Below are 15,803 nucleotides of genomic sequence, written 5' to 3'. Positions count from 1 at the left end.
AGCAATTAAGAAGAGTTTAACAATTAGGCAAGTCAAAACAAGTTCAAACCCAAGTAATGCATACAAATGCATATGATGCATGCTTGTCCTATGGCTAATGAGCTCATCTGTCGGTTATCCAGCCAACCTGACAAGTCCGAAAACCTTAGACTGTCCCTCGACGTGTATCCCTAAGAGTCTAGATCTATGCATAGCTTTTTTTCAAATAATCAATAGCTTCTTCATTCGATTCCTGAAAAGGTAAAGTTGTAGGGGGGTAAGAATCTAACCACACGGTCTCACCACAGAATTTCAAAATTATCATAAGAAGATATTTAATAAGAAAATTATTTTCAAGCTCAGTGATTATCATTGCCTTATGAATCTTTTAAAAACCAATAGCTAATCATTCAAAATCTTTTCAAAGAAACAATGTTTAATCTTTCATAAATCCAAAACCTTTCTTTTCTTGTAAAACAATATAAATCAGAAACCAACCACGCAATCAACCAACACAATCATCAATTCAGCACCAAAACTCATTCTCAAAAGTAGCACACCAGGACAAACACAAGCAAAACAGACAAGGAAAGCACAGGTTTTGGTAGCAGTTACAACAAATAGTTCAGGTAGCAATTAACAACAGTTTAACAATTAGGCAAGCCAAAACAAGTTCAAACCCAAACAACGCATACAAATGCATATGATGCATGCCTTTCCTATGGCTAATGAGCTCATCTGTCGGTTATCCAGCCAACCCGACAAGTCCAAAAACCTTAGACTGTCCCTCGACGTGCATCCCCAAGAGTCTATACATAGCTTTTTCTCAAATAATCAATATTGCTCAATGGGGGTTAACATTCCTGGGAATTTATAAGTGCCCGGTCACCCTTACGTCGTAGGGTCAACAGAGTATCGAGTCTCAACGTGGAGCAAGTGGTGGCAAGCCACTGCATCTACCCAGAGAAACTCCTGTCTCAAATAATTCCAATTCATAAGCCATATGAATAATTCTTTCAACATTCATCAATATCTTGGCCATTCTCAATATCATCATCATCATTCGTAAATTCATATCTCATTTCCAAATTCATTCAAAAATCATATTTCAAAGTCAATCTTCGTCATCCTTCTTTCCATTTCGTTCATCAACAATCCCAATCCAAAACATAATTCTTTCTTTTCTAAATAAATCAATCTTAAAACTTACAAAATTTAAAACCAAATCTCTTTAAAAAATTACTTCAAATGAAACTTCCAATTTTACAAAATTTCAACAGCATTTTCTCTAAAACTCGGACTCTGCCACCCTTTTCGGGTCCCATCCAAACATTACTCAAACTCTTTCTCAACCATTTCCAAATCTCAATCATTTTCCAAAATTCAACCTGTTCCAATATCAAATTATTTTCAAATTGAATCAATGCAAATAATAAATCTCTTTTTAAAATCAAACCAGCTCAAATACTAAATCATTTGTAAAATCAGACTAACTCAAAATCAAGCCGCTTTCAAAATTAATTCGTTTTCATATCTCATATTATTTCCAAAACTTATTCATTTACATTATTAAATTAACTCCAAAATCAAGAAAAATTACTTTTCGTAACATTCAACCAGACTTTACAAATTAAGTTTTTATCAATAACCACGCATCTCTCAGCAATCAGTAATTCAATCCAACAAGTAACCACATCCATAAGACAAATATATTCACAGAAATGTATTTTTCACATGAATATCTATTTATAACAACTTTGTAATATAAAAAATTTTAAGAAAAATCATACCTCAAATAGTCGAAACCCGAACCCAACGTGTCAATTGAACTCCTTTCCCTTAGCTCGGAAACAACGACGTCAACCCCAACTAGATTTCGCAGCGGCAACAGCCACAAAGGCACCAGCCAACAACAGTAACTCCATCCTGAGATATTATCGTCGCCTAAAACTCAATAATCTATAACAGAACAGTAACTGAAAGAGTTCGGGGCAAGGATGTGAAGGAACATTTTTGCAAGGTGGAACATAGTTAACTAATGAAACATTATAGCGGCACAAGGTACAACTAAATTAGCCTTACCAGAGGAACAAGAGAATGGAACCATAGCAGCTCCAGTGATAACTCCCAACGATCCGCACAGTGACAGAGAGCTCTGATGGCGATGCAGCAGCTAGGTGTTACATGCGACAACCATAAAACTCAACATGCAAGACTCGGAACTCGACCCTACGTAACCAACATCTCAAAATTTCACCAAATTCTTAATATAACACATATACACTAGATGTAAGGGTTTCAGAATAGAGATGCTTACTGTAATAAAGGAAAATTGTGGGAAACAGAGCGACAGTAACATCCGTAGCGGTTCTGATGATGACGGAAAAACCTTAACGACAACAGCGGTATTCCTCGACAACCATGACTAGAACAGAACCAAAACTACCACGGCCGGAGGAGGAGATTGCAGCGGCGACGGCGCACGGTGAGACAGTGTCCTCTCCCTCCTCTTTCGCGATGGTTCTCTCCCTTTCCTCAGTTCTGATTCGCGATAGCCTCTTTCTCTCTCCTCTGGACTTGGGCTTGATGGTGACTTCCCCACAATGACGGCAGTACGTGATGGTAGGGAGCCTGACAGTAGGGAGCCCGACAGCAAGGTTGCAACAACCGACATGAGCGACTCCTCCTCGCGCTCTCTCCTCTCGATCTTGGGTTTTTGTGATGGCGAAGCTTCCTTGCGTGCGACTGTGACGACGATGGGAACATGTGCGACAGCGGCAGCAGACCAAGCTCATCGCGTGCGGCTGTCCGGCGGTAGGTCGGCGGCAACAAGGTCTCTGCTAAATTTTTCACAAAGGGAAGAAAGCATGGAGCTGAAATAACTCACTTAAAACCCCTTTTAAAGGATTACGCAGTATGATTGAATCAAATAAGCCCTTTTGGAATAAATATTCAGCTACTTGTGAACCTTCGGGTATTGTCGTATTCAACGTTTGTTCAATTACTCTTTTACCCGCAAATGCAATGTAAGCATCAGGTTCGAAAAATAAGATTCAATTAAGATTTGGTTTATCCCACGCGTACACGTCACGGTCATCCTACTTTTTTATCTTATATAGACTTATATGTAACTATTGAAAGTGATGACATTCTACATAATGTTAGAATTCCACCGAAAAGCTTTTTATTAGTTCAAAATAATCAATACGTAGAATCAAAGCAAGTGATTGCCGAGATTCGCACGGGAACATACACTTTAAATTTGAAGGAAAAAGTTCGAAAATATATTTATTCTAATACGCACTTTAGAGATCGACATGGATTACTTGTAATCCCTTCAATCATTATTGCCAAATCAATTGAAAAATGAATCCATCAATACAAAAGAAATTAAATAAAGAAAGAGTATTTTTTTATCTTTTTTTTTATTTAATCGTTTTTTACCTCTGATCAAAAAGATCTATCTTGGTTCTATTTGATCTCTTCAACAAGTTTAGTAATGAGCATAACGGCCCTATTGTTCCGATGGGGAGAAGAACCTATGATTAGCTTTTCCGGAAATTTCCAAACGAATAATTTCAACGAAATCTTTCAATTTCTTATTTTACTATGTTCAACTCTATGTATTCCTCTATCCGTAGAGTACATCGAATGTACATAAATGGCTCTAACAGAGTTTCTGTTATTCGTATTAATAGCTACTCTAGGAGGAATGTTTTTATGCGACGCTAACGATTTAATAACTATCTTTGTAGCACACGCAATGGAACCGTAGACAGTCAAGTCAAATCCAATCCACGAAATAATTTGATCTATGGACAGCATTACCTTGCTCAAATTTTATCTTTTCGCTTTCTCTATAAAAAAGATACTTAATAAGTTGTTCTAATTTATTTTATTAATTTTCGCTACCCTTCCATACTTGCCCCTGAGAAAATAAAAATCAACTCGAACTCCATCGTGTATTATTTAGATCATCAACCCCTCTCCTGTTCCCCAAACACCCAGTTCCAGTGGAACAAAACAAACGATGTCGAGCCAAGAGCACTCCCATTTCCATATACTAGAAAAAATAGTGGATAGAAGAATCCACAGCTAATCTAATTATGTCTTTCAAGCCGCACGTTGCTTTTATCGTTTCGAACCAAGTTTTCTATTAATGAAGCAAATTCAATGAAGTAACAACTGGTACCATAGAGAAGCGGCCATAAACTGGATAGTCTTGACCAATTTGAAAGATCATTTAATGTAGTTGAAATAACTGAATTTTGGGTTGTTCGATCAAGTAAGGGAAACTCAATGGAATTCATAACTGTCTAAATGTTTTTTTTTATTATCTAAATATTCAAGAATTAAGACCATTCTAATGCCCCTTCCAGTCAAGAATTAGGGCCTCACAATGAATAGCCAATATGCTTTTATCTCATGCCTTTCTTCGTTCATGGTTCGATATTCTGGTGTCCTAGGCGTAGAGGAACCACACCAATCCATCCCGAACTTGGTAGTTAAACTCTACTGCGGTGACGATACTGTAGGGGAGGTCTACGGAAAAATAGCTCGGCGTAGAAATTAAAATAAAGAAAAAGGGAGGATTAAAAATGCGAGATCTTTAATGGGATCTTTTCTTTTGGCAGGAGGAGAAATTACCAAACGTCTAGCATTCCCTCACGCTTGGCGCCAATGAGTCCTTTAAAAAAAAAAGAAGACTATGTAACAGAAAACTACTTGAATAAAGAGCGGAGTTAATATGAATACAGACCAAACTAAAGATATTAAGCATAATAAATATTTTGTTCTTTAAAATTTGTACAATCTTTATTACCATTTTTTTGTTTGAATTCGTGAACAAAATCAGTTGGGTTTAAGTAATAAAGGGATAGAACTTGGCAACTCCAATTATAGAGAAACAAAAAGCAACGAGCTTTCATTCTTTTTAATCGAATGATTACCCCATCTAATTGGACGTTAAAAATATATTAGTGCCTGATGTCAATGAAAGCTATTCCATTCATTATGGTAGGTATAGCTATGAAAAGAGGAAGAAGTCTAGCTACAAGAAAGATTCCGGCCGCTACCATAGTAGCAGCATGTATAAGAGCATAAATTGGAGTAGGCCCCTCCATAGCATCCGGTAACCATACATGAAGGGGAAATTGGGCAGATTTAGCTACGGAACCGCAAAAATAAGAAATGAGTTTTTCATAATAGATAGTTGTGTAACTCCGTAAAACAGAATCGAGTCCATTTTCTTACATATAAACTTTTCTATAGGTATACTCGGTTCGTTTGATTGATGCTCGAGCCGGATGATGCAAAATTATCATGTCCGGTTCTTTCGGAGGATGGATCAATAAGAATTCACCTATCCCAAGAATGTTAGACCACAAAGAAGCTATAATATCGCATTTAAGTTGGGCTAGCCTGTTTCTGGGGTTCCATACTTTAGGACTTTATGTCCATAATGATGTCATGCTTGCTTTTGGCACTCCGGAAAAACAAATCTTGATCAAACCCATATTTGCCCAATGGATACAATCTGCGCATGGTAAAACTTCATACGGCTTCGATGTACTGTTAATTCGAAATGAAAGGGTTGGGCTCGCTTTGACCGTTAAAAGTAGGTAACATGTTCCCCCTGTCTTTTGTTTGTCTCTATTGCCAGAAATATAGTGAAATCACCTTTCCTATCCTTTCTCCCAATCCCGCTACTGAGAGAGATCTTCACTTCTTAAAATATCCGATATATGTAGGCGGGAACAGGGGGAGGGGTCAAATTTATCCCGACGGGAGCAAGAGTAATAATACTGTGTATAATGCTACAGCAGCAGGGATAGTAAAAAAAACATACGAAAATAAAAAGGGGGTAGTGGAACAGGTATTAGAAGTTTGTTCAATTGATTCAATATCGATTAACCTAGGGAAGAGGGTTGACGCTTGGAACGAACATATAACCAAAATTCTCGGCATTCCTTGGGGATTCTTTATTTGTACTGAGCTAACTATTGTCCAAAGTCGAATTTCTTTGGTTAATAAAATCCAAAGGGTTTATCGATCTCAAGGAGTGCATATACATAATAGACATATTGAGATTATCGTACGCCAAATAACATCAAAAGTATTGGTTTCAGAAGATGGAATGTCTAATGTTTTTTCACCCAACGAGCTAATTGGATTGTTTCGAGCTGAACGAGCGGGACATGTTGCGGGTTTTTTTCTACCAATTGGGGCCCTCCCTTCACCACCCCCATGGGGATGATCTACAGGGTTCATAACTACTCCTCTTACTACAGGACGCTTACCTAGCCAACATTTAGATCCGGCTCTACCCAAAGTTTTCTGGTTTACCCCAACATTCCCCACTTGTCCGACTGTTGCTGAGCAGTTTTTGGATATCAAACGGACCTCCCCAGAAGGTAATTTTAATGTGGCCGATTTCTCCTCTTTTGCAATCAGTTTCGCTACAGCACCTGCTGCTCTAGCTAATTGACCACCCTCTCATGGTGTGTGTGTGTGTGTGTCGCTTAGTGAGGAAGATGAGAGTGAGGGAAGGCGGCAACTCAGGGTTTTGGTTAGTGACTGTAAATTAGAGTTTGTGAAATTAGGGTAATAGTAAAATTTGGGATTTTTAATAAAATTAAGGGATAGAGTATAAATCTAAAACCAAATTAATTACAAAATAATTATCTTTAAAATATCATTTTATTATCAACTTGTAAATTATTTTTAAATATATACTAATTCAATGAAGATAATTAAATTAAATTTTTTATTTATTGAATAAGATTAAAAATCTAATTATTCAAAATATAGTATATAAAATTATCTGAAAATATAATTTTGAGTAAATATATTAAATCATACAATAACTTATTATTTAATTTTTGAAAATCCAGAGTCTTATAGATACGCTGGAATAAGTCATATTTAACAAATATTTTTTTAATTATAAATTAAAAAAATAACTATTTTTCAAAAATAAAATACGACTTATTCCTGTGTACTGTTGTGTACTCTTAGGCTGCGTTTGATTTATGTCTTCTTTGAGATAGAGACACAGAGACATAGACATTAAAGATATTGACACAAATTATTCGTGTATATGTATTGTGTTTGGTAAAATATTGAATAAGACACAATAAAATTAGAAAATGTCTATATTTTGTAATAATTAATAAAAGATAAAAATATAAAAAATTAATAAGGGATAAAAGTTTAAAAATATGGTAAAGAATAAAAGGGTAAAATTTAATTGCGTAAAAATTAATAAAAGATAAAAGTGTAAAAAATTGTGTCCAATTGATTGTGTCTTTGTGTCTTAACATATTAGAAGTACACTAAATACGTGTTCTATGTGTATTTGTGTATTAACGTGTCCATCAAAGATGTGTCTCAACAAACAAACGATGAACATATACTAACATGTCTGTATCTTTGCGTTTATGTCTTTCAAACCAAACGTTGTCTTATGTACTTTGGAGACGATGATAATGTTTATCATTGTTAACTTTTCAAACTCAATTTAATGTATTTGAAGTGGAGTTCGTCGAGGAGTAAGGCAAACTCGATAAAATTTATAGAGTTTGTCGAGGAGTAAGGCAAACTCTATAAAATTTATAAAGTTCATTGGAGGTAAGGCAAACTTGCTAATTTTTATAGAGTTTATCGTGGGGTGCAGTGAATTTGTCTAAATACAAAAAAATGTACATTTTGATAAATAAAGATTTAAAAATGAGTTTTGAGAAATTAAATATTTTTCATAATTTATATTAAAAAAATATTCTAATGACTTTTGCAGTTTTAATTGATACAAAATATAGGCCATTAATCCTTAAGGAAGTAAAGTCAGCTCAGTCAAAGAAGTTTTAATTTTTTTAAGGGTTTTTTCTACTTTAGTTTTTTTAAGGGTTTTTTTTTTACTTTATATGTAAATAAAAATTTTTCTTTACTTGATTTTTGCATACATTTAAAGTCATTGGCTATAAAACTATGTACATTTGGATTGTAAATTATAAATTTGATATATTTATAAATTTTGTCTCTTTTAATTTTTATATTTCGATATAGATATTGTGAATATTTTTTGTATTTATTTAAAAAATTGATCTATGTTTGATTCTTTTATATTTTATTGAAATATAATTATTTATAAAAATTATATTTTAATAGTGGTATATGTGAAATTAGTAAAAATCTAAAATTAAAAAATCAGTAACAGTGACCGATTTTAGATTTTCAAACCAGACATCAGCGATCAATTCTCTCAACTACCAATTTAGCGATCAATATCGTTTGATATTAGTTTGGTGGCCTTGTTCAAAAATTGGTTGCTAACGGTTGGCGACTGAAGTTGGTCGCTATTTCTAATTTATGACCAAGGTTTTAGCGACCACCAGAATTAGTCGCTATTCCGATAATTTCTTGTAGTGAACTCTCATAAAATTAAAGTAACTCAAGTTACAAGTATAGTTAGTTACCAAATTAAGATAATATTTAATTAGAAATTGACACATCATAAAAAATAATTTACATATTATTTTAGAAAAAATTATGTAATATTTATCTATATATTTTTTATAATTAAAATTAATAGTTAAAATTATTAAAACATGAATGTACTTAATACACTTAAAATTCTTCCATATATAACATATGGCAAATAATAATTATCTTACTTCTACTATTTTTTTTCTAAACACTGCAATCAGTAAATAAAAAAATGAATTAATTTAAAGATTTTGAAATATATACTAGTTTTATTCACTATTTAAAATTATATAATTAAAAAAATGAAACAATATCAACATCAATATCAATAACCATGTAAATATATGTACACTCCTTCTCCGCTTTTTTCTTTCGCTTTACACCAGGAAAAAAATCTAAATATACACATTAATATCCGCTTATCGCCAATAAGATGATATGATATGATATGCCTAGTTGGCAAGTAGACATATTATTTTCCACCACGAACTTTGGCTGACTAGACTAGAATCTATGATCTAGATTGTTTTCTTCTTTGTTTCCTTTTATTCTTAGACACCAAAAAAGTCTGGGATCAAGATTAACCGAATATCAGCCAAGTTCCATGAACCTCAATCCTTTCGCTTTTAAGTTTTTGGACGACGTACATGAATAGTAGTTTATTGTGAATGAAGTCATATTAATTAGATTTACTTGAAGACTAATTTTTTTTCTTATTCTTATCCTTACATATATATCTGTTGCATAGATATTACTTGATCTGATGAGGTGCATATTTTGGATATCTATACGGGTATATTAGTATTTTTTACCATAATAATATTATGAAATTTTAAAAACTTAATAATAACCAACATTTTTATAATAAATTTTAGAAAAATTTTTATTTTTTTTGAGAGATATTAAAATTATATTTTTTTATTTATAAAATATACATTTTTTATAATTTTTTAAAAATTCTCTTTAATTTATTTAAAATTTTTTGTATTAACTAATATTAACTTTATCCTTTTTTTTTAAGAATTATTTTTTATAAAAATATCTTTTAGTAAAAATTTTATTTTTTTGTCATTAAATTTTACTTATCAAAATATTTTTAAAATTATTTTTTATTAATTAAATTATATTTTTATCAAAATAATTTTTTTAATTTAATAACTAAATTATTTTTTAGATACTCTTTAATAATTTTTTAATTATTAAATTATAATTTTACCAAAATTTTCGTTAACAAATTTTCTTTACATTTTACTATTAATTTTCTGATATCAATATACATTTAATATAAAATTTAATTTTTAAATTTTTTATTTTTTGAAAAAAATGTGATAATTTACACTAAAAAAATCTTTTAAAAAATTAGTTAATATAAAATTACTAAATTTTAAAAATAAAAAGATCTTATATTTTAATAATAATTAAAAAAAATTTACATTAAAATGTTATCTTTAAAATCTTTTTTTAAAATATATATTTAATATTTAATATTTAATTTTTTTATGCATTTTTTAATTTTTTAGATAATTATTTATCATTAACATCTTTTAAAATTTTTTCTGTAAGTAATATAAAATTTTAAATATTATTTTAACAGTTTATTCATGTTCTACAACATTACGAATATGCTTACTCCATTCGATTTGGCTAGATAGTAGATAGGTGAATTTTATTGCGGACCTCACACCTCAAACGGCCATTTTTATTGGTTCTTGTCTTCTTGATTTCCTTCTGAAAACACACCCGCTATGCGAATAAAAGTATAAAACTCTCATTATTATTAGCTGGAAATATGGCTATCTAGAGAAATTATATGTGTGAATCTAACAACCTTACTACCTAGTTGGCTAATAAACACAAAAATAAATACTGTTCATATTATGGTCTAAAGACAAAAGTCAAAGTCTACATAAATTAGTCCACTTTTGCAAAGAATCTAAAAAGAGCCCAATATATTCATACGAGTCGTTTCGGCGATCTCCTTGAATATGAGTTCTTTATCTGACCCAACATGCATGATAAATAAGATTAGATCTTGCCAAATCACAACAGATTTATTCATAATTCATCTATTTTTCTAACTGTGGAATAACTCTCGGTATTAATTATCCACTATTACAAGTGGCAAAACTTTAGATTAATAGCGAAATCATTATTCTATTTCTATAAATATTCTATCTAACTTAAATATTTTCTTAAATATTTTTCAGATTTTAATTAATAAAATTTATCTAAAATTTTTGTTAATTTAAATATCAAAATTCTTTATAAATATTTCAGGTCATCCTCGTTTAAAAACGTTAGACAATTTTATTTTATCAATAAACAAATTAAAATCTTCATCCAACAAAATTTAGACGTCACGTCTTAACTCATATTATATTAGTTTTAGATAATTTCTCGAGACATTAATACCATTGCTGAGGACCTGAAAATCAACATCCATCATAACGAATAATCATCCAGGAGATGAATGTACTATGCGAGAATCAAAATTTCATCATGGAAGTCATCCAAACACTGATCAAATACTGTCTATATCCCAAAACTCAGAAAAAAGATAGGATATAGCAAAAAAAAGGACAGAGGGAATTTAAAAAGACGAAAGATGAGTTCTCAAATTTACATCCCTAAAAAATCGAGGATAAAAATATAATAGACATCATGAACTTGGATCCATGTGGTTATCAAGATGGTTTAGAACAAATAGAACAACGTGAATCTAAACGGCAACTTCGAAAGAAAATCAAAGCTCCATGACGCTGCCAATCTTGAAAAGGAAAAGTCAACATTAGATTGCATCTTCAACCTCGTTTCCATAACAAAATCAACCCTTGAGCCATCTCTGAACTACCACTGTCATCCTTTTATCAAATTTGAAAGAGTCTAGTAGGAAAAATAATACAAATATTTAATACAAGAATAATATAGCAGCAACTATAACAAATAAATATAGCAAGTAAAGCAATAATAAGAATATATCGAGATTTTAATATAGAAAATTCCCTCAATGTGAGAGGTAAAAATTACGAGTCATCCAAACTAATGAAATAGCTTTATTATAATCAAATGAGATACAAGAGAGTCTTAAACAAAGCACAAAAAATATGCATATAACCAGCCAAAACATCAAAGTACCAAAGCTTACAAATGAAAAGCAAGATGATGAAAAATACCCAAAAAACAGAACTGCTGTTTGATGCTTATTTCTCCCTCTTTAGACCACCAATTTAAATCTTCACCGTTCAGAATGAAAAACAAGATGAGAAGAATCTGCAGTTTAAAGTTTACATCGATCCAACCGTGAAATAATGAGAAACTACTATTTAAAAGTTGCTGCTCTGTGTAAAAATGAAAAACCTATTTTCTCTCTTACGAAACCAATTTTTCCTATTGTAAATTTTCAATTAACATCTCCACCAATCAGAATGAAGAACAAGATGACAGAAATATGTAGTTCAAATTTTAAGCCGATCCAACAGTGAACGAATGAAAAACTGTCATTTAAAATTTACTGTTTTGTATAAAAACAAAATTCTGTTTTTCCTTTTCTATGTCACTTTAATGATTATACTCTCTACCTCTCAATGACTCCAAAAATTAGATTAAGATTAAGACACCAAATACAAAAATACACCCAAAAAATTAGATTTAAACCTCACAAACAAAAAAAAATCCAACAAAACCCTATTTCAAGTTTCACTACTTACGTCCAAGTTATTTCGAGCAAAATAATTTTGTTACACTTAGTATTTCATCACATTATTGTTTATTTCTTCTTATCTTCTAATATTATTTAGCCAAGTCAGAATATTTATCCGATTTGATTAAGTAATTTATCGCCCTCTAAAAGGATCATAATCACAATCAACATTACTACTCTCCAGGTATCCATATCTCACACATGCAATGTCACGCCTCTAGCCATCTTAGCCACCAATTTAAATATATATAATCCAAATCTTTGCACGCTATATAACGACGAAAGCATTAAATTTTAAGATAATAATTTAGTCCTGAATTTATATCCAAATCTCAATTTATTCCCTAAAATTTTAATATTTAATCTTTAAACTTTATGAATATAATTCATGTTAGTTGTTAAAACAATTTTTAACATACAAACGTTAACGGAACATTATTATAAACAGCCAATGTTACACTAAATTTTGTAAAATAATATTATTTTAGTTTTGGCACTCAAATAATAAAAAAATATCATAAATAATGTTTATTAAAATTTTACCTAATAAAATAAGTGATACGATGCTGCTTTTAAGTTATTTAAATGCCAAAATCAAAACTGCATCATTTTACAAGTTTTAACGCGACATTTGATAGTCTATAACAACGTTCCATTAACGTTTTTATACTAAAAATCATCTCAGAGACTAATATGAGGCACATTTATAAACTTTAAGAACTAAATAGAAATAATTAAAATCTCAATGACTAAATTAAGACTCGTGTGTAAGTTCAACGACCAAATTGAGTATTAACTCATCAAATTCCACGTAAAAAATATAATGTATACGAAACACAAATCACATCATAATGATATATACTTTAATTAATTAAACATGCACGACCCGCGGCATACTGCATACCCCCATGGTGTAATACTTAATTCCCTTTCTATTTATCGCACATACTCATAATCATCACCATATTACAATCCAAACGAAAATCATTTGAACGTCAGAAAAAAAAAAAAGAAAAGAAAGCCAGATAACAACATCAACAACAAAAACTCGAGCACTCAACTATCACAATTTTCACATAGTTTTATACAATAGTATCCACTCTAAGAAGATACGGAATGCTACTAATAAGCCTAAGTAAAATCCATGCACCACTGGTGTTGTATTTTCCAAGTGACGATTATTGTCCGCAAAATGTTTGGGCATAACGGTTGGGCATAACCACGTCAGCTAGCATCCACAGGTCCATGTTGTTATCGTTTTTGGTGCTATCATTGTTGTTGTTAATGTTGTTCGAAAAGACATCACCCCCCATTTGGGATGGTTGTTCATTCTCCAATCCAAGGAGCCATTCAAGACCCGACATCTGCTGTGTCAGGTTGGATTCCCATCCCTCCATGCTTCCATCATCACTGTCAAACGTGGCAGAGATAGGTGTTAACATGGGAAATTGGGTCTGATCGCTAAGGCATAGTTTCTTAGCCAATGGAAGGACTTCGACGCCGTTGTCCTTGATAGTATTCGGAAAATTGAGCTTGGCTTTGTTTCCTCGGATGTGTATAGCAGCGACGTCGTAGGCCCTAGCAGCCTCCTCGGCAGTGTTGAAAGTGCCGAGCCAGACACGGGCCCCTTTGCTGCGGCCATTCCCAGGGCCTGCGCCTGATTCCCTGTACACGTTCTTAAGTTTCTTCCCGGGCTGCTTCTTATCTTCTGCACCACCAACCACCATTTTTTCCATTCCTAGTACCTCGTCACATGCTGCCACTGCCACACATGAACAAGATCACTAATACGTTATAAACCCACCTCGCACAACTAAACTACACAAAGCTTTATAATTTTCTTTTGTTGTTTTTTTGAATTAAAAAAAAGTTACAAATTTTCATCATCTCAAGTATGTTTTTAGTTTTCGGTAATATTAGAAAAACAAAAAAAATAAAAAAATAAAAATATCAGAATTTATTTTATTTAATATTTATTAATTATGACTGTGATAATTAATAAATATTAAATAAGATAAATTATGACTATTTTTGACTAATTTTTTTTAATTATCAAAACATTTTGTTACTTTTTAGTACATGTCAGATCGTTATCGCAATTTTTATGAGCAATTGCTTTTATTTTTCATGAAAAGAAGGTGCCTGTACCTTTGATACAACATTAGTCTACAAAGAATTGTCTTTTATTCTTTTTCCTCATAGGAAATTGAGATTGAGCTATGCCTAGCAATGTATATGTATTTGATTTATTTTTTTTTAATTAATTTCATCAAATACTCTTTTGCTTTTAATGTTGAAAAATCCAGTTATATCACCTTTTCCAGTGCTTTTTTTTTATTTAAAAAAGAAATAAATAAAATTCATACCTTTGAAAAGGAACAAGGCTTGTTACTTGTCAGAGAAAAAGCAAACGTTAAAGAAACAGAGAAAATGGTACCAAAAAACAGAGTAGAAAAAGGATATTTTCATGTCCTGTTAATGTCAAACAAGTGAATATAATGCTTGAAATTAACTCCATCTTAATTCATTCAATCCCATATCGACCACGATAATCCACCAAAACCCCAAAAAGCTGGTAGATAAAAACAAGATGAAAATATAGAGTTCTCACCATTATTTTGCGTTTCATCTAATTTTAAAATGGTTCTGCCACGTTACCAACAACATATTTGTCAACTTCTGCTGTGTTTAATAGAAGTGTCTTTATAGATATATTTTCTGGATGTGTCTCTTTATATATGTATTTAAAATATATTAATTACTAGACACATCTACGAACACACTTCCATGAAACACAAATATAAATAAGAATTGACAGAAGTTGGCGGATAATATGTTGGTACCCTATACTTTTCTATTTTAAAAAAATAAAAAAAATAAAAAAATTCTTGAACTCCTTTTTAGCCCCCAAAATATGTATACATAAAAAAGACAATAAAGCCAAGAAAAAGTGATTGACCCCATGAACAAAGTTATATACAAATTAAAGGAAAATATATGATCCAAAAATAGGCCAGAGCATAAAAACAATACCTTTGTTGTTGTTATCTCCTGGGATCTCGGGAAGTGGTGACTGAACCTTGTTGTTGGGGTTGGTGGCGGCAGCTACGGCGGTGTCAAAACCAAGGAAGTCGAAGAAAGGGTCCAGCTCATCATACCATGAGTCCTGAGAGACCAATTTCCGGCCACGCTTGACCCCAGCGAAGTCTGAGATGATAGAACCTCCACACATCTTTGATCTTTTAGAGTGATGAGAGAAGGAGATTCTAGTTAGAGGAGATAGGGACACAGAAAAACGGTTGCGCATAAATGGCTATGCGTGCCTCGTGAGAAGAAGCAAAACTATTGCGAGAGCTAAATGCGAAAGAGAGAAACACCAATTTATAGTTGGCCAAAAATCACATGCAATTCTCTTTTAAGTAAAATTTGCTACTTAAAAAGAGTTAAATAATTTGATATTTTTTTATTAAATTATTATTTAATATATTTTAATTATTAAGTTACGTAAAAATCACTGCATATGAATATTTATCGTTATAATTTTATACACACAAGAATTTACTTGCTTTTGATTTAACTTTAATTTTTATTTTATTATAATTTTATATTTTAGGTGTTTAATTTATTTTTTTATTTTATG

General features: G+C 31.6%; 1 protein-coding gene across 1 annotated transcript; it reads right to left on the bottom strand.

The window, feature by feature from the left end:
• Positions 1-13,077: 13,077 nt before the first annotated feature.
• Positions 13,078-15,580, bottom strand: LOC112791723 (ethylene-responsive transcription factor RAP2-3). The gene is made up of 2 exons (XM_025834657.2): positions 15,197-15,580; positions 13,078-13,925 (listed from the first exon to the last, which is right to left on the bottom strand). The coding sequence occupies exons 1-2, from the start codon at positions 15,468-15,470 to the stop codon at positions 13,342-13,344; spliced, it is 858 nt and encodes a 285-aa protein (XP_025690442.1). The 5' UTR covers positions 15,471-15,580; the 3' UTR covers positions 13,078-13,341.
• Positions 15,581-15,803: the final 223 nt, after the last annotated feature.

Source organism: Arachis hypogaea, chromosome 3, assembly GCF_003086295.3.
Source record: "Arachis hypogaea cultivar Tifrunner chromosome 3, arahy.Tifrunner.gnm2.J5K5, whole genome shotgun sequence".
Lineage (NCBI taxonomy): Eukaryota > Viridiplantae > Streptophyta > Magnoliopsida > Fabales > Fabaceae > Arachis > Arachis hypogaea.
Note: the sequence above shows the minus strand (reverse complement) of the source record. Positions and strands in the feature narration are given on the sequence as shown.